We start from the raw sequence: 24,741 nt of genomic DNA, 5'->3' as shown, positions 1-24,741 counted from the left end.
TTGTGGAAGAAATCTAAGGGTTTGGGGTGGTGAATTGTGGATGCTAGGATTTGTCTTTAACTAAAAACTGTATATAATTGTAAAATTGTAGGAAACCCTAGAGGACAGTGATTAAAAGTGTGGACACCGGGGCCATCATGCCTGGGTTCAAATCCAAATTCCTACACTTTTACAGCCGAGTGGCCTTGTGCCTTCTTTGACTCAGTATCCCCATCTATATAATACATGTAATAAACGATTCTCATAACACTCTTACAAGGTAGGTATTATTAATTTTCTCTTATAGTTGAGAAAAGTATTCTAGGTTATTGGTACATTATAATCCATTAAAAAAAGATTATACAGAGACACAAAAGTATGTGTACTTATGCATTTGCACATATACACAGGGATTGCTTCCATTTTAGTATTCCCCAGATAAGAAACAAAAGATAGCAGCATGCATATCTTTACAGTAAATACAGTAGAGTATGTAATTTAGTAGAAAAAAAATCACTAGATTAAAAATTTTTAATTTTGCGAGTTAAAAAAAAATCCTACACCACTGACAACTTGTATGAGCTTGGGCAAATAATTCAATTTCTCTGAGAAGAATTTTCCTTAGTAGTCAAATGAGGCCAGGGAGAGGGCAGGATAAGACACAATTTTTTGACTCATGGTTGTTCTGTCATGCTTTGTTTTTTAATCTTGCAAGGTTTAGAAGGAAGGCAAGATTTCCAGGTGAAAACAGGGGTCTGGGTCCACATATTTTAACTTCCCCTTTTTTTTCTCCATAATGCTAGGGAAACAGCTAAACTACTATAATAGGGGGAGATGTTTTCCCTGCTGGAAAGTAGGTAAGAGTGCCATACCCATGCCAGACACTTGGGATAATTCCTGTAAGAAATGTAGCAGCTGAAAGCAGGCTGAGGGCAGACTGAGCAGCCTGTAATTCCAGGACATGAGGAGAAAAGTCTGGGGTTGGTGGTATTCATTTCTTAACACAGCCATCCAGCCCCTACACCTGACTATCTTTGCTTGGCTTCAGCTTCCTCCTTACCTCGGACAAACTACCAGGTCTCCACCCTTCCCAAGCAAAAATTATACATCTAAATTTTCCCACATTCTTTAGCCTGAGATCTTCACATTTTCAATAAAGATTTTTTGTGATCCCTGACAGAACTCACCCCAGATCCCAGGACTGAGAAACTTAGTTGTTCCTTTTTTTGAGTTATTCTGTTAAGGAAAATCTCAGAAGTTGGGAGGAAGAGGACCAATTTGAAGAATCTGAGAAAATTTCCCCTTTGAAGCAAACTTATAAAAAATGGCGAGCACATAAAACAATTGCAATTCATATTCATGATGAAGATACTCCATCTCTAACACAATAGCAAGGTACCACACACATACACAAAAGGAAAAAATTCAGGATCAGAAAAATATTCATAGGGTTGAAAGGTATTATCTGTCAGTTGAAAAATGCAATGACCCAGAAAACAATAAATGAAAGATGAAAGAAATTTAAGAAGGCATACATAAATGAAAAGACAGTCTGTATTCAGGGATCAGAAGACTTAAAATTGTTAAGATGACAATACCAACCAAAGTGATCTACAGATTCCATGCAATCCCTATCAAAGTCCCAATGGCCTCCCCCTCCCATAAACAGAAAAACTTATCTTAACATTTATATGGAATCTTAAGGGATTCCTAATATTCAAAACACACTCAAAAAAGGACTAAAGTTGGAAGATGCACATTTCCTGGCTTCAAAACTTATTACAAAGCTACACTAATCAAAACAGAGTGGTACTAGGATAAGGATAGATGTATAAATGGCCCAGAAAGAAAATTTTGCATATATAGTCAAGAATTTTCAAGAAGGGTGCTAACTATTTAAGGGTGATAAGACAATCTTTTCAAAAGAGGGGCTGGAAAAACTGGATATCCATTTGCAATAGAATGAAGTTGGACCTTACTTAAAACCTTATAGAAAAATTAACTCCGAGTGGATCAAGGACCTAAATGGAAGAGCTGAAACCAGAAAACTCTTCGAAAAATCATGGAGGAAAAGCTTCATGATGGTGGATTTGGCAATGATTTCTTGGGAGATGACATCAAAAGCATGGGCAACAAATAACCAAATAGATAAATTGGAGTCATCAAAATTAAAACTTTAATCAAAGGCCACTATTAACAGAGGGAAAAAGTAACCCATAGAATGGGAGAAAATATTTGCAAATCATATAGCTAATATGGGATTACTTCCAAGAATATATAAAGAACTCTTAGAAATTAACAACTACAATAAAAAACAACCTAATTTAAAAATGGGCAAAGGACTCGAATAGGTATTTCTCCAAAAAAGATACACAAATATGCCAATGAGCACATGAAAAGATGCTCAATATCACTAACCATTAGGGAATTACAAATCGAAACCACAATGAGATACCATTTTACAACCATTAGAATGACTGTTATTTAAAAAAAAAACAAAAAACAAAAAACCCCACAAAACCCCACAGAAAATAGCAAGTGTCAGCAAGGATGTGGAGAAATTGGAATCCTTGTACATCACTGGTAGCAATGTAAAATGGTGCAGCTACTGTGGAAAACAGTATGGCATTTCCTCAAAAACTTAAACATAGAATTACCATATTACCCAGTAATTCCACTTCTAGGTATGTGCCCCAAAGAACTGAAAGCTGAGACTTCAATAGACATTTACCTGCCAATGTCCGTAGTAGCATTATTCACAATAGCCAAAAGATTGAAATAACCCAAAAGTCCATTGACAGATGAATGGATAAACAAAGTGTGGTATATACATACAAGGGAATATTATCCTGCCTTAAAAATGAATGAAATTCTGACATATGCTACATCACAGATGGACCTTGAAAACATGTAAAGTGAAATAAGCCAGATACAAAAGAACAAATATTATATAATTCCACTTACATGAGGTACCTAGAGTAAACAAATCCGTAAAGACCGAAAGTAGAATAGAGGTTACCAGGGGCTGGGAACAGTTTCAGTTTGGGAGATGAGGAATTTCTGGAGATGGCTAGTAGTGGGATTATTGCACAATGTGAAGTCACTGAATTGTATGCTTAAAAATGGTTAAAATGCTAAGTTTAATGGTATGTATATTTTATCACAGTAAAAAAATTCAATAGAAGCTGCAAATGGTAAGTTGAATACAAATAAAGTAATTAAAAATTGGTGAATTATAGGACAAGAGTGAAACATTCTCCAGGAACTCAAAGAAAAATGATAAAGATAAAAATAAGAAAAAGGACTTAGAATATAAAAAAGAGTTTGGGATAGATTTAAGAATCAAATGGACAGAAGAAAAGTAATAATAAAAGAAATAATAGAAAAACACTTCTTAGACTCAAGATATTTGTTATGAGATGGAAAGGCTTAAATCACATATAAAGTATTACACAAAATCAATGAAGGAATCCACACCTAGATATATTCTCTTGACTTAATTTTTTAATCCCAAGGACAAGGAAATTTTTTTTTTGCAAGTATCCAGAAGGAGAAAAGAGGATACTCACAAAGGAGAAATGTACTAAATTGGCATTTTTCTGTATGCAATAGAGAGTAGAATATACACAAGGTAGCACTGTGTCATTTTCCAGTAAATTTAGGGGAAAAGGTAGTCAGGTATAAGAATTTTGTATTCAATTAAAATATTTACCTGGAGGTGAATAATAACAATTCTCAAATTTAAGTTCAGCCTTATAGATTTTAATATTCACATACTTTTCAGGAAAATTTTACCTGAAAAAAGACTCAGCCAACTAAGGAATTAAAAAATTAATAAAATAAAAATTTCAAGTACTGGAAAGGAAATATATATGTGTATGTGTGTGTATTTATGAGACATAATGCAAATAATTTCTTAAAAATTCAGCAAGGAGAATAAATGATATTACTTAATTCTTGCCATTATAAAGATAAGCAAAATTCATTGGGAACTGTTACTAGAATACAAATGGAGTTATACTTTTTCAAATTTTACTTTTCAAATCATTGGTGAAAAATTAAAATATCAAAGAAGGTAAAAGACAAATGGGTAGACACAGAGCAGTAAATTATTTTTAGAAATTTAAGTTCGTAATATTTTTTTGACAAAGGACTTAAAAAGTATGAAAGGTAACAGAAAGGTTATTTTATGTTGATTAGAAATATAGTCCATAGGGGTGCCTGGGTGGCTCAGTGGGTTAAAGCCTCTGCCTTCAGCCCAGGTCATGGTCCCAGGGTCCTGGGATCGAGCCCCGCATTGGGCTCTCTGCTCAGCAGGGAGCATGCTTCCCCTTCTCTCTGCCTGCTTCTCTGCCTACTTGTGATCTCTGTTTGTCAAATAAATAAATAAAATCTTAAAAAAAAACAAAGAAATATAGTCCATAATGAAAATCCATGTGAACTAAACAATATGGCATAAATTATAAAGCAGTGTGTTGGAGATTCTCAAAAACCAGTTATGGTAGAGAGTTTAGAAAATACCTCGCTGTCTTCACAGATCAAGTAAACAAAAATATAAGATATTTGATAAATTTAATCAATATATTTCTTTGTTTTAAATTTACTTGACAGACAGAGATCACAAGTAGGCAGAGAGGCAGGCAGAGAGAGAAGAGGGGAGCCAGGCTCTCTGCTGAGCAGAGAGCCCAATTCGGGGCTCGATCCCAAAACCCTGGGATCATGACCTGAGCCAAAAGCAGAGGCTTTAACCCACTGAGCCACCCAGGAGGCCCCAATATATTTCTTATATAAAATGTTTTACTCATTAAAGTATACATGTTGTCTAACATCCATGGATGATAAATAAAATTTAATCACGTGCTAGTCCACCAACAAAAATTAATAAATTTTAAGGTTTTTAGAGAGAAAGCAAGGGACAGAGCAGGAATGGAGGCAGAGGGGCAGAAAGAGAGGGAGAAATAGACTCCTTGCTGAGCAGGGAGCCTGATGTGGGGCTCCATCCCAGGACCCTGGGATCATGACCTGAGCAGAAGGCAGATGCTTAACTGACTGAGCCACTCAGGTGTCTCCCAAATTGATAAATTTTAAAGAAGTAGAAATTATATAAACCAATAATTCAGAAAATACACAGGAAAAAACCTCATTCACGATGAAAGGAAAACTTAAAAATGCCCAGGAAAAAACTTAATACACACTGTATGAGACTGGTTTGAAGAAAACAACAAACCCTTATGTCTCTTAAAACCTTAAGAGATGTAAGTGAAGGGAAATACCCTTAGATAAGAAGATACATACAATAAAACTATAATGTCATTTTGCTAATGTGATTCTGCACTTTCCATACATTTTTGTGAAAAATCACAAGAATATTGTGGTACATTAAATAAATGATTTAAAATGACTATGGTAGAAAAAAAAAAAAGCAACCTACTAAAGACCAGGGTGATTTTCACTCAAGATCGGAAGTGAAGAAGGTCTGGACTTCCAGATGTTAAAACCAATAGAAAGTGTGGTCCTAGCTAGGGACAGACAGAAATGCAATGTATAAAAATAGAAAACACAGCAATGGATCCAAGTCTATGAAAGAGTCTAATTTTCAAATTGGTAGTAAATGATTATTCAGCAAATGATGGAAAAACTCGCTAAGGACTTGGAAGAAAAGGATGGATGTTGGCCTTATACCTTACATCAGACTAATTTCTAGAAGTAACAATCTACATGTAAAAAAAAAAGTATAAGAATATTGTAAATAAGAGTAGTCATAAAAAGGACAAGAACAGTCCAATCACAATTATGAATACTGATGCTAAATTTCTGAATAAAATGCAGAAAAGAGTTCAACTCTATATTAAAATAATAATATATGACAACCAAGTATAACCAGAAATGCAAGAATGACCCAATATTAAAAACTTCTTAATGCATTTCACTGTGTTAGTAGGTCAATATCATCTTACTAGATGCCAAAAATGCATTTGGTTACATTGAATATCTATTCCTGATTTCTTTTAAAGGAAGAGTTGGACATCCTCGAGATGATCTCATTTCCAAATGATGAAACATCTGAAGTATTTAAAGTAAGATCAGGAAAAAGACTATCCAGGGAGTACTCGGGTGATCATATGCAGTAGTTAACACTAACATAATGTATCCTGATAGTACTTAAATTAGCATTAGATCCTTTATTACACTGATGAAGAAACCTGAAAAATGTTGTTATAATTTGTTGACTATTTTGTAAACTGATGAAGCTAAGATATCTTGGAAGAGCAACATGATCTAATGTAAAACACATGAGTTGGACCAAACCCAGAAACCAGAGTTAGGATACTAATTCTCCCATTTTTGTTATTTGACCATTCCAAGTTCTCTGAACTCAGATTCTCAGTGTCCTTTATCTATAAAATGGAAGTAATAGCAGGCAAGATGGAGTAAACTTGCTACTGGCTATCTCTCCTGGTGATTATTAGAGAAACTCTAGACAAAATAAAAAAGTCAACACATAAGGACTCTGAAAAGTAAACAAAGCAGATGAGCTGGGCAGGGTAGTTAAAACCTGAGAAGTAACACAGACAAGCATGGATTCCACACACCCCACCCCTTTTCTTTCAGGGCTTTAACCTAAGGGTGAGTCTCAGTCACATGGTAGTGGCCTGGGAGCTCACCATATCTCAGGCCCCTGGGAAAGGGGGTCCTTGGGTTTCAAAGACTGTGGAGAGAACCCTTACTTTCATTTCTCTTTGATTACTCCTGCCTTTGCCCCATGGGTGACCTCAGTAGCCAAACTCCCAAGAGAAACACCATTTTTCTTGCTAGTGGACTTGTAAAGGGTGGCCTCAGTGGGAAACGTAGTGTGTAGGGAATCCTGCAGGAGAGAGAACTGGAGAAGGGGGTTCCAGTAATTCTGTGAAGCTGTATAAGTCCTGGTCTCATCTCCAAGCTGCATATGTGTAGGACAGACTCAAAGCAGCTTAGCAAAGCCTTTGAAAACTGAACTGAAATAAAAACCACCACCCACAGAAGAGATAGAACTTGTGGTCTGAATCTAGTTCAAGCAGAAAAGAAAGACTAATAATATTCTACAGAGGATTTGAAGGTGACTCAAGTGTATGAACAACCTACTATTAAAAATTTCTAGGATATATTCTAAAATTACTCGACGTAAAAACACCTAGAAATGTAACCAAGAAGGTAATTAAGATGCTAATCCTGAGCTTATGGAATTGTCAGGCAAAGAATGTAAAGCACATCAATATGCTTTATGTATTTATTTTGTAGTATTTTTATAATACATTTCTACTAGTATTAGCTATTATATTTTATATCTCCTACTATAATTATATTATGTATAGTTAATCCATTGTATTTCTTTCATATGTAATCCCATTATATATTTAATTATATTATATAAAATACATTTAATTATATGTTATATCTTATCAAATACTATATATTTACATGTATTTAAGTCTTTATATACTTATCTTATAACTATGTTCCATGAGGTAAAGGCAAATAAATAAATGGAAATAAATAAATCCTTGAAATAAATGGAAAGACAGATGACCTCAGCAGGGAAAAAAGAATTTTAGAAAGAACAAAATGGATATTTTAGGACTGTAAATCAAAGTATCTTCAATAAAAAATTCAGTGGATGAGCTCAATGGCAGGATGGGGGTGGCAGAGGAAGGAGGCAGTGAACATGAAGATAGATCAATAGAAATCATCTCATTTGAAAAACAGAAAGAGGAAAGATTGGAAAAGAATTGAGCTGGCCTCAGGCACACGCAGAATCGTACCAAAAGGTCTAAATCTGTGTCATTAGAATCCCAGAAAGAGACAAGAAAATGACTAGTACAGAAAAAATAGTTTAGGAATATGGCTGCAAATTCTTCAAATTTGGTGAAAGACGACTTTATAGATTCAAGAAGCTCAGCAAAGCCAAAATAGGATAAACCCAAAGAAAACCATGCCTAGACAGCCAACTTCCTGAGAGCTAAAGATAAAGAAAAAAATCGTGAAAGCAGTTAGTGAAAAGTGGCATATTCCATATAAAACAATGTGACCCCGTTGGAAATTGAAGTTATAATGGTTATATGGGGATATGTGAGAAATGATAGGTAAGGTGCTTAGCAGATAAAACACACAAATGGTAGGTATTATTATTCTGATTTTAATTCCTTTACTACAGCACAACATACCCATTTATTTTCTGTTCTATTTTTTTAAGCTTCCCATGGTTTTCTTTGTGTGGATTTGAAACCAAGAATTGGAGGCAAATATTCCTTTGATAGTATTTCTTTTGGTTTACCCACAATCTTTTGCTCTTGTTGAAATGAGAGCGTCTGTGAATTCACGTATTCACGTCCTGTTTTTGAACGCGGTTTTTTTTTTTAATGATTTTATTTATTTATTTGACAGAGATCACAAGTAGGCAGAGAGGCAGGCAGAGAGAGTGAGAGGAGGAAGCAGGCCCCCTGCTAAGCCGAAAGCCCGATGTGGGGCTCGATCCCAGGACCCTGGGATCATGACCTGAGCTGAAGGCAGAAGCTTTAACCCACTGAGCCACCCAGGTGCCCCTTGAACGCGTTTTTTAAACTTATGTGGTGTCCTCACTTACTACATCTGTGCAATAATGTATCTTTTACTCTCTTACAGGGGAATTGTGAAGACCAACTGAGATATAGGGAAAAACATAAAAATTCCCGTGACCAACTGAAACACTGGAAGTCGCATTTTTCAGAGATAGTAACAGCTTGGAAGTTCTGAAAGCCTAATTCTCTTATCCAATCTAATGAGCAAGTATTTCAAAGAGGGAAGCCTCGTCCACATTTCTCCCTAGGCTAGTCAGGTTGGGGATGTGTCAGTAAACCATGCACGTTTTGCCAGCTGACCCAGAGGTTAGGCCGAGCCGTCACCACGTGAAACCCACTCAGCCTTTAAGCAAGGCATTTTTGGCGGTTTGATGCATAGTTAGCCCTTAAATATCCAATGCTGCTTCCAGCAAAGTGGAGATTCCAGCCTCTGTCTCCTTGGTACAGGAAACTAAGAGCAGTGAAGTTAAGGCATATAACAGTAGATTCAAAGTCAGATTCAGATGACTGATTTGAACTAGCATAACCAAAAGGAGTCTGAGAAGCCTAGGCATTTTTAACAGTGTTTATAAATCCGTGACCCCTCTGTCCTCCTCACTTCCCAGAGGCCGTGAGCCGCAGCACACAAAATATCCACAAGGGATGGAGATCTAGGTCTCCAGGCCAAACTCGAGCACGCCGAGAGTGGAGCCAGCAAGCAGCAGCACCGGGCAGCCTGGGTTGTGGAAAGATGTGAAGAACGGGGGAGAGAGGGTTTTCTCGGAACAAATGGCATCCCTGCATAAAGGATGTCATCGTGTAAAGACAGAGAGAGGAGGAATCTTCCATCCAGCGCATAAGCCAGAGACACCTCCTCAGAGCTTCTTAAAATCCTTGGCCAATATTGAAGGAAAGGCTCACAACTTTCCCGGGCTTTAGGATTGTCTGTGTAACAGAAGCCAGCAAGGTACGGTGGAAAAATGTGGAGCCTGCGTCTCATGTGGGTTCTGCTTGGTATCTTTAGGAACATGATATGGCCTCAGTTTCTCCTTCTGTTCATGGGAAATGAGAAACCCCTGTTTCCTAGAAACCCCGCATCCTAGAGGATGCGGTTTCTGTGTATCGCAAATGGCATGCATGAATAAAAGATACTGCTAAAGGAGAAACAGGACTTGGAAACTTCTATATGGTACAGAGTATTCTTTTTTGTTCCTCATGGGAAACAAAGACGTGGAGAAAAAGGGGACCAGCTCAGATTTGTTGTGTTGGTGCAAAATCCAGAAAACCTTACTCCATCTTGTTAGTCCTCTTCTGCTCTCTCAGAAGAGGAATGTTATAGAATCAAGTCTCCCTGTACTTGTCCCTCCTCCCTTCCTCCTCCCTCCCTCCCTCCTTTTCCATATGCAAGTCTGCCAACAGTCCCACATGTGTCCCCTCCCTCGAACTGCACCCTGTGGTGATCCTCTCATGTCACCATAGCACTTTGTAAAAAGTGGACAAATTATCCTTAACTCAGGAAAAATGTTACCTCCACTTCCAATACACCATCCTAACTATGAACAAACGGCATGTCTCTATTTTTGCTAGCTTTCATGGGTAAGTGGTAAAATCCAAAATAATATTTTTGTTAAGCCAGGTCTAAGTAATCCTTTTATGTCAACAACACTTTTCCACACCTGATTCAAATTTCCTTTTATTCTGTGGCACGTACAACCTCTGTTTTCTATTCCCTGCCTTAGTAATTATATATGATAATATTTCAACTTCTTTCTTTTCTCACACTATGCTTATTATATCTCTGAAACCTTAATCCACAGAATATATCTAATTTAAATAAAAGAAAATAGAATCCCCTAAGAATTTGGTTTGCTCCCATTTTGCTCCAAGTTAGCAGACCAAGTTGCCAATTGAATGTAAGTTTTACTTTAATGTGAGTTAGTCTTTTATAGAACTTCACCAACATCAGGGAATTCCATCAGTCAATCACAGAGTAAACTAGCAGATGGGTCAGTGTGCAAAGTTCAAGGCTTAAGTGAAAAGAGAGAACTATAAGATTAAAATGACTGACAGGGCAGGCACTGGGGCACAAATATGTGAACTACTCAAGAAAAGGTGGGCTTTTTAATGACAGGGAAGGGGCGTGTCCTTACCTGTCTTCTGTTAGCTTCATTAGGGTTGTGCCTCGAGTAGAGAAGACAATAAACGACATTCTGAGCTGTGGGCTGGAAAGGAAAAGAAATTCTATTAAAGCAAATAGAAAGACTGTGGAATGCCATCTCCTTCCGGTCATCCTCCCTGTTCTTCCTTTTGTATCATGGCTGCCAGAGCTGAGGCCCTTCCAGCCAAAGAGGGCCTCTGCTGCTCATGTTGCAAGTCTGTAGCCAGCAGCAGACACAGAGCTGTGGACCAAAGGGAAGACTTGTGTTGTCATCCTGGAGGCTGCCTCTGAATTGATCCTGCTGAAGGCGGGTTATGAGTATGAAAGCTAAAATTCATCCCTGCCCTGTGCTCTATCTAAAGAGGTGTGTCCCGGAAGAGGACTAGTCCACGTGGTGTTTATAGAAGGGGGACTCCAATAGATAAAATTTGATAGCGTCCCCACGGCAGCCCGGTGGACCCTCTAGCACGGAGAGTGGCTGAGCTTGCTGTAGCTGAATGCCATCCGCCATTAAGATCCTACTATGAACTCCCTTTGCTCTGAAGGCAGGGTCACCACAACTTTTAATTTCACCTTGGCTTCCCAAGGAGGTTATCCTATAAAGACAGAATGTGCTGATGGGCTACAAGAATGTCCACTCTGGGGACGCCTGGGTGGCTCAGTGGGTTAAGCTGCTGCCTTCAGCTCAGGTCATGATCTCAGGGTCCTGGGATCGAGTCCCGCATCGGGCTCTCTGCACAGCAGGGAGCCTGCTTCCCTCTCTCCCTCTCTCTCTGCCTGCCTCTCTGTCTACTGTGATCTCTCTCTGTCAAATAAATAAATAAATAAACCTTTAAAAAAAAAAAAAAGAATGTCCACTCTGCTTGGTAGTTACACTTCTCAATATTTGTGAACACAGCTGCATGGTTTGTAGATGGCGGTGTCCATGGAAAATCCATACTCTGGGAGACAGAACTACTCTCAGCTGAGGATCAAGCATGTTCTCTGTCTTCAAGATGGACCGGCAGATGTAATATAAACAAAAGAAAAATTAAAAAAAAAAGAGAGAGAAAAGATGGACTCTCAGGGTGTAGTGGATACACCAGTAGACTGTTGTCCTTTTGGGGCTCTCTTTGGGTGACCATCTGCTTCCTCTGTCTCAGCATAAACCTGTTTCTTCACAATGCAATACTCTCCCCTCCCTGATCTGGCCCCCATATCTTAAAATTCCCACTTCCTCAAGTGTTTCTTAACACCTCTTTTCCACTTCTTAGCTTAGGACCTTGCCTTCCACTATCTGACCACTGCAGTTGTTTCCTAGCTGGTGACCTTGCTGGGCATCATCCTGTGCTCCAGTTCATTCTTCACACTGCTTCCAGAACTATTTTTCTAAAATATAAATTGGACTTGTCACCCATCTGCTATAAAATCTCCAGTGGTTCCTACTCCCTCCAGGATGAAGTCTACATTCATTACCATATGTCTGATGCATCTTTGGAAATGCTTACCATAGTGTTTAACACTTGGTAGGAGCCCAAGCAGTACACGGCAAATTGAATGTTGGTATCTTGAAACGGACCTGGGCTCTCTGTCCATGACACCATTCTGTCTATTACCACCTCACTGCTGCTAATCAGCAAAACACCATGTTCTAAGTGATAATAATGACCATCATAATTATCATAATAATATAATAATGGTCAGCCTTATCAAGTGCTTACTATGTGCCAGGCACTATTGTAAGTGATTTGCATGTATTTTCTCATTAAACCTGTAACAACTTTATGAGATCGGTACTATTATTATTCCTATTTCCCCCCGAAAGGAAATGAGACCCTGAAGGATAAAGTAATTTCCCCAAGGTCACAGATTGGAAGAGTAGTGGATCTGGGGCTTAAAACCAAGCTTCTGGTTCTGGAATTTGGGCTCTTAAGCACCATATATTACCCTGCTTCTTTTGCATAGAGTTCAGCTCTGGAAAAAATGAATTCAAAATGTGGGAAATGTAGGGTTCCAAGAAGCAATTGGTATATTTTGTATATGAGTCTTGGCAAAAGACCTAATTTGGGAGTTTTAAGCATACCGATGTGAGTGGGATTGTTCCAAGACAGAGTCAGCAGTGAGAATGGAAGTAAGCCACAGCTAGAACCAATACCAACATTTAAAGACCCAACTCTGGTCAGTGGGATGAAAGGAGAAACCAGAAACCAGTGGAGAAGAGAATTTCAAGGAGAGAAAACTCTCAATCAAGCGAAGTTTCTGTATCCAGCAGAATAAGCACTGCCAGACACTCATTGTCTTTGTCCTCATGGGGCATCACTTAGGGGCTTTGGGGAGAGCCAGCAGGTGGGGGGTGGGATGGAAGCCAGATGGCAGTGGGCCAAGGAATGAATGATGAAAGTACAGATATGGAGATTCTGAGTCTTTAAAGACATTTGAGTGAGAGACCAGTAAGAGAAACGTATCTATAGTATCTATAGAGGGACATAATCAGGAGATTCATTATTTTCTGTTTTGGGTTTTTTTTTTTCAGACATGGGGCAGGAGAGATTTGTTTATGTCCATTGATGTGGAAAATGGAACCAGGGAAAAGGTGGAGAAAAATACAAGAGGGAAACAAAGACCTGGAGGAGATTAGAGACAATGGGATAAAATGGACTAAAATGGAGGGGTCACCTTCAAAGGGGAATATTTGAGTCTCAGAGACAATTTGAAGAACATGTATTTTTTAAGAATAGGGCTAGAACTTGAGGCATCACTTTTCTGCTATTCCCACGGTTCCTGGTGAAATGGGAGGTGAAGTGCTTTGCTGAAAGTGGTGGGTGAGAGGTGTTGGGGTTTTGAGGGAAGTCATGAAGAGTCAGCATCATTATTAGGAAAATGGGAGGGGGTCCGAATAAAGATGAATAAAAGAACTTAAAATTTCCAGGATCTCACTTAAATTGGAAATGGTAGTATTTGTACTGGCATCAGCCACTGTTATTAAAGAAATACCCACCCTGCACTATCAGCTGCCAAGACTATTTGACTATTTATTAAAATGAATAAATAAAAATCATTCATCCCTTTTCAAAATCTGTCCATTTATTAAAAAATATTGAGTGAGCATGCACTATGTGTCAGGTGTTACTGCAGGTACTTGGGCTGCAGCTGTCAAAATACAGTTTGCATGACCATGATGTCTTGGTGACACACTTTGAGGGTGTCCATAGCCAAAAAGGGCCATGGGAGACAACCAGAGGAAAGTGTCTTGTGGTCTGCATTAAGCCATGTCAACTTCTCTAGTCCTCAGTTTCCTTATCAAAATGAAAGGATTGGGTTAAGTCCCCCCAACCCCTACTTCTCAGTGTCTTCACTACTCGGATAGTGAGGCATCTGCAATTGCTGAACGAACAGGGAAAGAGAAGTGCTGAGTGGCCACACTAAGCCAGGTGCTGGGCTAGTTGGTTTGCACATGTTTTGTCTTCTAATTTTCACATGCAAACCAGGGTTCAACCAAGGTAAGTCAATTGTTATGGTTGCGCAATGGAGCTTGGATTCAAATCCACATCTGCCTAACTTCAAAGCCTTTTCCAGTAGAGTCCTCAGAGAGAACAGAAGACCAGAAAAGCAAATAGAGACACAGCAGATACTGTCAAGTGTCTAGAGGCAGATTTGTTTTATAGCACTCCAAAGGATAAAATGGATATAACGGATGTGAGTATAGGGAAGGACATATTGGCTCAATGACAAAGAGACTTTTCTGAAAACTGGAACTGTCCAGATATTGGACTGGTTGCCTCCAAAGACAGCAGTTTCTCACCAGAGTTATTTAAGTTGAGGGTAGCGAATACCTCTTAGGATAGCTTGGGAAGTTGTTGCTTTCAATTCTAAGCTTCTACTTTTCTCTGAAATATTTTGCTTTTAATACCCCACATGTATTTGCTTCTTACCTCCCCTTCCCCCTTTCTCCTGTCAGCATCTGCTTTTCTCATTCATCTGGGTTTAGATGCTTCCTGCTTGCAGCCTCCAATTTTTGGCATTGTAGAGAGGACACCTTCTAACCCCTTCCCTCCAGTCAGGCAAGCAGGAAAGAGAGCAGTAACTGAATTTGGAGGGAATGCATTTGTCTTTACTTTGGTCTCAGGGAACAACTTGTCTTCTGAGATAAAGAACGTTATTCAAAGAAGTTTATCGTTACTCATATGGGCTGGCAGACTCTACAGATGCCATGACACAGGACAGGAGTGGCCTTAGAATTTGCAATGATCAGAACAATTTTACCACAGACCTTGACAACTGGCTTCAAGCACATCCATGAAAGCTATCACAGTTGGGTGATCACTTAGAAGCTGTACCCAGGGAGGATGAAATGACTTTCTTTCCTTTACTAGTGGGCGTCTATACCTACTGGAAAGTAGGACCTCCAAGGCTCTGCACATTTATAGTGATGATGTTCAAAACTTTATTGTCCTCCCTTGGAAAGTGGTGTAAAGAATGCTCAGAGAATTCTATCTGATAAGACACCTAGCTCGGCTGATTGACATGGTGGTTTGCTCAGGACTGAGGAGAGCTCTCAGAATGTGAGATTTTTCAGTGCTGTAGCAGGGAAAGTTCTGGGCAGACTGGGATGAGTTGGTTACCTTATACCTTATGCTGTTTATATCTGAGTCCAACTAAAATAAGCCAACTGGCCCAGACTCATCCACTGTGAAAGAAATGTTAATGATCCTTCTAGAAGAATATGTAATCCAATAAGAGAGACAGAGGTAAAATTTTGGTCTTATAACCAAATAAGGGTCCTCCTGAAAACACAGAACCAAAAGTTATTCCAACATGCAGCAAAGATGAAAACAAAGTCAGATCTCTGGTCCAAGATCTGAGAGTCTACCTTTGTCAAAAAGCATGCCCAAAGTAGCTAGAAATTAGTAGAATAACAAACATAGGCTAGTTTTACTCACAGTAGAGCACTACACATTCTTTCTCACCTGATGAATTTATGAGCCAACTGTTCCACAAAGTAATAGATTTCATTCCAGTGGTGCAGCACACTTCCTGATCTAGGAAAACAAAAGTAAATGTTACTTAATCAGGTATTCATTTTTCTTTACCTTGCATCATTTCTCTTCATGTTCTGTTATTTCACATTCAACCTACCCATTAACTGGGCTCATTATCAGAAACTTCTATAACTTTGGAAATTGTTTGAAAAGGTGTTCAGACTAATTTTTGTTAAAGAACTTCCCTTCACTCCACCTTCCACTCCTTCCACCCTTACTCCACACACTAATGCATGCGTGCGTGCATGCACACACACACACACCCCTGGGCCCAGATTCACAGGTCAGTTTCAAATCTTTAAAAAACTACTATGCTTGTGCTATTTAAATTATTCACTGATTAAGGAAGAAAAACGATTCTAATTTATTTAAATGAAATTAGTATAAACTAGATGCTTGAGCACACGAAGATAAACAAATCCTCCTCCTCAAAAAGAGTAAAACTTCATCCGTAAATATAAATGCAAAATGAGTTGACTAAATAAAATAGTAGCAAAATAAACCCAGCAGGAATCTAAAAGAATAATAATTAATTAATAGGTGGAGTTTATTTCAGGAATGTATTGTGTTCATTCACCATTTAAGAAAATCTAATGTAGCTAGTCTTACTAATAAATTAAAAAAGAAAAACTACATTCATTATATTAAAAAGGAATCTTCTCCCTAAAAAGGAGGGAAACTTTGTCTAGGACATATGGAATTACAGAATTTTAGATTTGGAAGGGGGTTTCTTTATTTATCCAAACTGACTTCCGTTTTACTGATACCATTTACTACTGTTTCAGTTTAGCTTCTAAATTTTTTTTTTTAAGATTTTATTTATTCATTTGACAGACAGAGATCACAAGTAGTCAGAGAAGCAGGCAGAGAGAGGAGGAAGCAGGCTCCCCGCTGAGCAGAGAGCCCGATGCAGGGCTTGATCCAAGGACCCTGGGATCCGAAGGCAGAGGCTTTAACCCACTGAGCCACCCAGGCGCCCCAGCTTCTAAATATTTCTGACAGTGCTTCTACTCAAGCTGTTGCAGTGACTTCATGGTAGGTTTTTCTATTCTAACCTATTTTTCTGTGTAGCTATGATGCCTCTTTCCTTTTTACTTGAGGGTCTGTGTCAGGTGAACTCTGCATTTCTGCCTGTCATTCTAATAGTTGTTGAGGTTAGAAGTTTGCTCCTTCTACTCTGACATTTTATACAGTTTCCACTGGTTTCATTTTTATTTTTTATTTTTTATGCACTCATTTACCTTAATTTTAACTTCTAAAGAATTGTTTGTTGCATTTTTTTCTGTTTCAGATTATTTATAGATATTGAAGATGAATCTGTGCAATAGATTTTGTGCCTTCTTTTCCATGTACAATATCCCAAGAATTCTCATTCTGATCGAGTGTATTTCATCTCTATAAGGAGAATTCATTCCTCTCTGCCCCACATCCAGAAATGAGGTCTCTCTGACCTGAACAAAAGTGACACAGTATGTTACAATCATACAGTGAAAACTGTATCATAAGGCTATCTCACTTTCCCCAACTTAATCTATAACTTCAATTCTAGGAAAAAATCTGAAAGGATGTTTTGTAAAACTCAAAAGCTGACTTTAGAAATGAAGATTAAAGGTCTAAAAGTAATCAAGGCAATCATGAAAAAGAATAATAAAGCTGGAAAACTTGCCTTATCAGATATAACATTCACATATGCATGATACATAATAAAACTGTGGAGCCAATGAGGTAGAATAGAGAACCCAAACCTCAATCTACATAGGGTCTTGCTAGTCAATGAAAAAGTGATTCAAACTGAGGAGACAGAACTAACTCTTTAATAAATGATGCTCTGCCAATAGATTTCTAGTTGGAAAAAGCCAATTAGATCACTGTCTCATACCAAATGTAAACTAGATGTCTTAAAACCTAATGGGAAAGACAAAACTTTGAATCTATTGGGCAAATTATAGGAGACGTTTATGTCCTCACATTAGTGAAGGGTTTCTTTAGCTGGGTACAGAAAGTAGGAGTTGTTTTTTATGAAAAGGATACTTTTGACTACCTGAAGCATCTACAATTCTGAATGACAAAAAGATGCCATAAACAGGTTCAAAGACAAGAAAAGAGTGAACGAAGATGTCTGCAACAAGTAAAAAAGGCAAAAAAATTGTGTCCAGGATATGTAAATAATTGGTACAAGCAAATATTAAAAAGGCAAACAATAGAAAAATAGACCAAGGATCAGAATAGGTAATCCCCTAAAGGATAGTAAATCAGCATTTGAAAAACACCGAACTCTTCTAGTAAATGCAGAAATACATATTTAAATGATTAGAGAAGAACAAACAATTTCCTGTGGCAGCAGCATAGAGCTCTGCAGTGTAGGGGGTGAGGAGAGTAGGGGGTGAGGAGACTGGGCAGATGGGGAAAGGAATCCAGGGGTTCAGGTAAGGAGGGTGACAGAGACCCCCTCCTCTTAAAAAATAAACCTTTTCTAATAGATCTTTTCCATTGTGGCCTGTCAGCCTTTATACATATTCCAGCCACTTGGGATACTCTGTGTCTACACTGGCAAATTCCTACTCATTCTTCAAGACTCAATGCAGTCTCTGCCTCTTGCCTTTGACCAACATAGATGGGGCTCATTGTCCCTGTTCCACACTCTCAGGGCACGGTGTACACCCCTCAGTCATTATCCTCAGTTGCTAGGTGGCAATCACCTCTTCTTCATGTTCCCCCCATGAAGGATTTAAGAATATTCACCTCTCTAGCACCAACCAGTTTGTTCGATGGAGGAAAGAAGACATGGAAAGAAGCCTCTATTGCTCAAGGAAGCCTCTTGATCTTTTGCCAGCTGGACACCAGCTCTTCCGCCCTCGTTTGGATAAACACTCTGGGTTTGGTACTCAGACGGCTCCAGCCAATTCCTGTGACCCTACATGAACCTGAGGAGCCTTCCCAGATGGGTCAATGACTCTGCAGCCCAGCTCCTTGGTAAATGGGACTACCAAATCATCAACAATAAAGCATAATGGCAGCTGGGACTGTCCCAAGAGCTCACCAGAACTGTATATTACTAGCCCTGGGCTTTTAACCTTTGGAAATCCTCTTTCTTTAGAATCCCAGCCATTCTTCTGGACAGGATCCAGTTGTATACTTCAAATCCCAAAGACTGGTCCTAGCTGTTTTCCTCCAGCTATGGGGTAGATGGTCTGGCCCTAGGGGCCCTGGTGAGGGTCCAACGCTATGTAAGTGCCTCAGAAAAGACACCACATGATTGATGAGCTGTAGTCCAATCTAGAATTCTACAACTCCTATCTGCTGGAATCAGGAGCTTTCCTTGAGTGCTGGTCATCTGCGCTCTCTTCTGAAATTCAATGCTGTGTTTTGGTCCACATGACCATGTGTCTCCTAGCCATTTGTATGTTTTCTTTGGAGAAGTGTCTGTTCATGTCTTCTGCCCATTTTTTGATGTGATTATCTGTTTTGTGTGTGTTGAGTTTGAGGAGTTCTTTATAGATCTTGGATATCAGCCCTTTGTCTGTAGTGTCATTTGCGAATACTTTCTCCCATTCCGTGGGTTGCCTCATTGTTTTGTTGACTGTTTCCTTTGCTGTGCAGAAGCTGTTGATCTTGATGAAGTCCCAAAAGTTCATTTTTGCTCTTGTTTCCTTTACCTTTGGAGACATATCTTGAAAGAAGTTGCTGTGGCCGATGCCGAAGAGGTTATTGACTATGTTCTCCTCTAGGATTTTGATAGATTCCTGCTTCACGTTGAGGTCTTTTATCCATTTCGAGTTTACCTTTGTGTATGGTGTAAGAGAATGGTCGAGTTTCATTCTTCTACACATAGCTGTGACCAGCACAAGTACTATCTGAGGGGTAATGTAAGATGCTTAATGATTGGAGAGGCATCCCCTATCTCCTTCATTCCAAGTTTGATTTTCTCATTAGCAGAGAAGTTCTGCAGTGTGGGAATTGTCCTGGGAGGGGAGGAGGCAAAGTGTTGGTAAAATAGAGACTTGAACCAGAATTGAGGGACTATTCTTGGCTATCTGCCTAAGAAACAGAGGTCTGGTATAAATCCTCAGGTTACCATTTCTTTGTTCTCAAGGATTGGACTTACTGAACAGCCACAAATCAATTTGCATTCCTTACTTAAACAGGGTTGTTCAATAATAATTCACACTATCACACTGTCACAAAACACTTCATTTTCACTATTTTTCTATATGATTGGCATGTAAAATGTACACAATTTGGTGAAATTCATGTGATTTGTTGATGCTAGGTACAGAGAAAGATCCAAGAAATATCCTCAGGTGTTAAGAAAAGTCTGTATCTATCTGGAAACTTTGTTGATGGGCATGCACTGTATTTTTTCAATTAGAAAATAAAACAATAACCCTAAGACAAAACTGGAGGTAAGGAGGTAAGGAGATATTGACAGTCTTGCTTCTCCTATTCCAACTTGGCTAATAATTGCCCTGAGACTGTTGAGGTCTGTGGTTTCATATTTATACATGATCATTCTTTACACAATTATGTGAGCCTTGACCAAAACATACCCTTTTGGGGACACACTTGAGAAGTACATAGTCTTTTCCCTTAAGCATTGAGGGTAAGTATAACCCTCTAAGATTCTGGAAACCACACTGGTTTTGTCTTCTCTGGATTACCATGGGATCCCAAGGGGCCTAACCTACCAAAGGAGCAGAGGAATATAGGAATCCTTCTAGTCCTTATTGTTGAGTCTCCTTAACCCACAAACATACACTCTGTCCCACCCCAAGATCAAATTATGCCCTGGGAAAGGAAAGAGCCCCATGTCACTTGCTTATGGTTTTAACATGGAAGTTCGTTAACCCAAATCTGCAGGAGCAAAAGGCTTACCTGCCTGGTGCCACAGTCCTTCTCCTCTGCCTTATTACCGCCCAGTGGCCACAGCGAGACTTCAGAACCCTTAACTCTAAATAAGTCAACCCGGAGGCCTCAGAAACTATCCACCGTGACGTCACTCAAACATCTGTCCTTCTCCCACAGGGATAGATATGTTGGGTGTCTGGCTCAATTTGGACTTTCTATTAAGACATGCATGTCTCGCCTGCACTTTGCATTATAAACTGATTTTCTGGCTTAGAATCTGCCCTTGTAGCTGCTCCTAGAATAATCAACCCAGGGTGGTGTGTCCATGTTTGGACCAGTGTCCTCCTTTCAACCCTGAAGACCTAAGCAGATTCTCCGTCACAACCAGGAGAAGTAGGGTATTGGATGGGGAAGTGGCAGAGAGTGGATTCAATTCCAGTTCTCACCACCCTACAATATATAAAATATCTCATTTATCATGCCAACCTGTTTAAGAGTTAATGATCTTTTTTTTTTTTAAAGATTGTATTTATTTATTTGACAGACAGAGATCACAAGTAGGTAGAGAGTCAGGCAGAGAGAGAGCAGGAAGCAGGCTCCCTGCTGAGCAGAGAGCCCAATGTGGGGCTTGATCCCAGGACCCCAGGATCATGACCTGAGCCGAAGGCAGAGGCTCAATCCACTGAGCCACCCAGGCGCCCCAAGAGTTAATGATCTTAAAATCTTAATTATGGAGTCCTGATGTTGTCTTCAGGCAGTAAGGCTCACTCAGCCATTGTTACCAAAGCTCCAAGGCAGACAAAAACTTCTTCTTAGTCCAGATATATGTAGCACTTGGAACAGTTCCATTGGACTCTTTTTTTTTTTTTTTAACTGCTTTTAAGACACAGTTGCTAGGCAAACTATAGTTGGAGAGCTGAAATGCCCATGTTCTAGAAAATCAGCAGATTTCTGAAAGGTCCCTGATATTGGACTCAATTTTAAATCTTAACTCAAATGCAATTCTAACCCCTCAAGATCTTCATGATCTAGCTGGTATCAGTCCAGTGTGGAGGATTCATGTTCCTTCCTGGGATTTTGAGCCTTGGTTCCAGAGGTATAAGTCTCAGCAAAAAGTGGCCTCCAGGAATCTGCTTGAACACAGTCTTATGGAGTTCTGTGCTGGAAGGTCCATTCAGTATACCTCATCTACTCAAAATCAGAGTCAATGCCATCTCACACCACCTTCTGACTTGACTTTGAGAAGGGTTGCCCAAATCATGGGATGGCAAAGCTACCAGTTCTCACTACTATCTCCACAAGAAGGGAACTGGTGGGGGCAGCTTCAAAGTTTTTTACTTATTTTTGTTTTTCTATAACCTCTCCAGTGTTTGAAACACGGTCAGAAGTCAATAAATTTTTGTGGCATTCTATTTACTGTGAGTTCCCAGCGAGGGATTTTGCACAGAACCTAGCAGTGCCCTCAGATTACTGCTTAATTACTTCCAAAGGTCCAATATGCAAAGAGTAGGAGCAAAATAAGAACTCTGAGTCTCATTCTGATTTGTTTTCTGAAATACATTCTTTTGTGCTTATGTTAGTTTCCAAACCTCCCTGTGGTTAAGCTCCTTAGAAAACACAGGCTCTTTCCATTAGCCACACACACAACCAGAGTCAGAAAGAATCGAGTGGGCCAAATTAAGTTTAAATTGTCCCCCCTTCCTTTGCACATGGGTTAGAACAAGACGAGAGGGAAAACAGAGCTTGTATTTGGAACCATCACCCACGAGTCTTTTAATCCTGGAAGAGAGAGTTGCTTTAACGATGGAAATTATAAAACTGTCAGTCCCACTTTTCCTTAGCCCCACCCAGCTGAAGTCACTGATGTCCTAAGTGACCCACCCAGGTCCCTAGCTAATCCTGGAAGGGTGCGCAGCCTCAGGCGCCACGAAGTGGGACAAGCAATTAGCTTGTCCCTCAAAGGCCCAGCTTTCATTTCCCTCCTCCCTCTGCTCTCCAGCTTCTTTCTTGGCCTTCCTCTCATTCCTCCTAACCTCACATTGCACTTGAATTGGCAGGAGCCCTAAATCCAGCCCCGGCCTTAGCCCTTATCCACCTATTACCGATCAGGGTCATGGCCAAGACTCCGTCCTGCATAAAAAGTTTGACCTAGACTCTTGTTTCTCTTCCAACTTCTTAAGACACCAGTCCAGACCCAAAGCGAGCCATTGAGCACTGCACTTTGAGTGTGGGAGCTCCTGTCTGTGTTGTGAGACCCCAGCCCAGGATTCCCAGCCCCACCCTACTGACTTGTGAGGAATTTTCCATTTAGTCGACCTGACTGATGGCTATAAAAACAATGACTTTCAAGCTGTAGGATGCAACCTATTAGTGATTTGGGAAATCATTTTGGTTAGATGTTGCCAACATTAAAAACCAAATGAATTAGAATGGAACAGAAATATTAGGATCTGTTACGTGCTGTAACAAAGTAATACTACGTGAAACATTAGGTCAATTATATGCAAGTAATATACATATGGATATGAACTGTATTTTTTCTTTTGGAGCAGATCAAAAGGATATTATAGCAAAATATGTACTTCACTCCTTTAACCTCTACTAATTTTCCTTTTTCCAGCACACGCACACCAGGTAAAACCTAAAATATGATCTGATATCAACTATTGGCATATCTGGTGCAGATTCAACACAAAGCTGTAGCTGTTAAGAGACCAGAAATTGGTTAGTCCAAAAGGTATTTCCCATCACTATGTGGAATGTGGTATGTGAGATCCCCAGGTTACCAGCCAAAGCCACCAATGTGATCTGTGGGTGACCTCTAGATGACCATGACCGGACAAGGGTCTGGTCAATACTGTGGTTGCCCAGAAAGTCAGAGGCCCCTTTCATGTGTATTGTGTGCATGGGCACAATAAACCATGTGAGTGGGAGAAGTGGGGGGTGGGGAGGGACAAAATCTCAAACTTAAATTTACCAAATATTTAAATTTTTGCACTGGGTTAAGATTTGCAGTTTGGAAAAAAGTTCTTTCCTCTCCTCACTATACCTGCATCCAGCAAGAAGGTCTTTCTTAGATAAGCAAAGCAGCTTTAAATTATTTTCTATATACCCAAGGAGAGTGAAAATGGGCGTTTTTCTACCCTGAGACACATATATTTGTAATTACTGATATCTTTATGCAGAAATGTGGAAAAATTTCCTCTTCAGGGTTCAGATCAGCAGTTATGAGCACCGACTTGGTGAGTTCAAACTCCTGTTCTTCCAGTTACGAGTGTGACATTTGAATAAGACGTTTTGTTTTCTTACACATCAGTTTCCTCCTTTATGCAATGAGGATAACAGTATCTATCTCCTAAGGATTGTTTTAAGGATTCAAGCTAATGTTCCTCAGGTGTCAAGCATCCTGGTTGGAACACAGTGAGCCCTCAGGACACAGTGGCCATGGCAACCCCCTTCCCACCTTAATCATTCAAATCCCAGCCCTAAGATCTGAAGTGCTCCTTTTCTTACCCTTCACTGACACTTGGGATTATCTCTTTCTGAAATATCTGTAAGTTTTATAAATGAAAATGGATCCTCATTTTAATTTTCATGTGACTGTATTTAATTATAAGCCACAGATTTTTTTTTCATATTTATTGTCCATTTTCAGTTTTTAAAAACACTGAGTATCCGTTAGCACCAACCACATCATTTGCAGAACCCAGTGCAAAACGAAAAGGAGAGCCTCTTCTTCAAAAGTTATTAAGAATTTCAAGATGGCGACAGCAGCACATTAAACCTTTGTTAAGCGTGGGCTCCTGGGTGACTGCACAGGTCCCATGTCCCTGCAGCTGACCCTGCGCCATCAATACCTTTTGTCTGTTTTCTACTGGGGTGCAAATGTTTTCTTAGCGCAGGGGTGAGCAAGCTTTCTTTAGAGGGCCAGACAGTAAATATTTAATGCTCTGGGGGCTAGATGGTCCCCATGGCAACTGTTCAACTCTGCCCTGGTGACACAAAAGGGTCCGTTGATAGGACATAAATAAAGTTAAGTGTGGGGATGCGACAGTACAATTTTATTTACAGAAACAGTCTGCAGGCCATGGTTTGCCAATCTCTGTCCTAGACAGCGACTTTCTTCCAGTTTTCCTCATTATAAGACAATATAAAAATCTATATATTT

The 24,741-nt window shown here is 39.5% G+C and overlaps 1 protein-coding gene across 2 annotated transcripts in view; it reads right to left on the bottom strand.

The window, feature by feature from the left end:
* The window catches only part of ANTXR1 (ANTXR cell adhesion molecule 1), a 129,864-nt gene that overhangs the window by 88,346 nt on the left and 16,777 nt on the right, over positions 1–24,741 (bottom strand). For both annotated transcript variants that reach the window (XM_080812573.1, XM_080812572.1), the window contains exons 2-3: positions 15,657–15,728; positions 10,703–10,774 (exon numbers count right to left, since the gene is read on the bottom strand). In XM_080812573.1, the coding sequence (XP_080668699.1) occupies positions 10,703–10,774; positions 15,657–15,728 (144 nt within the window). The remainder of the gene's footprint in view (positions 1–10,702; positions 10,775–15,656; positions 15,729–24,741) is intronic.

The sequence above is a fragment of the Martes martes genome, assembly GCF_963455335.1.
Source record: "Martes martes genome assembly, chromosome: 9".
Classification (NCBI taxonomy): Eukaryota; Metazoa; Chordata; class Mammalia; order Carnivora; family Mustelidae; genus Martes; species Martes martes.
The sequence above is the reverse complement of the archived record's forward strand: the minus strand, read 5'-3'. Positions and strand labels throughout refer to the sequence as shown.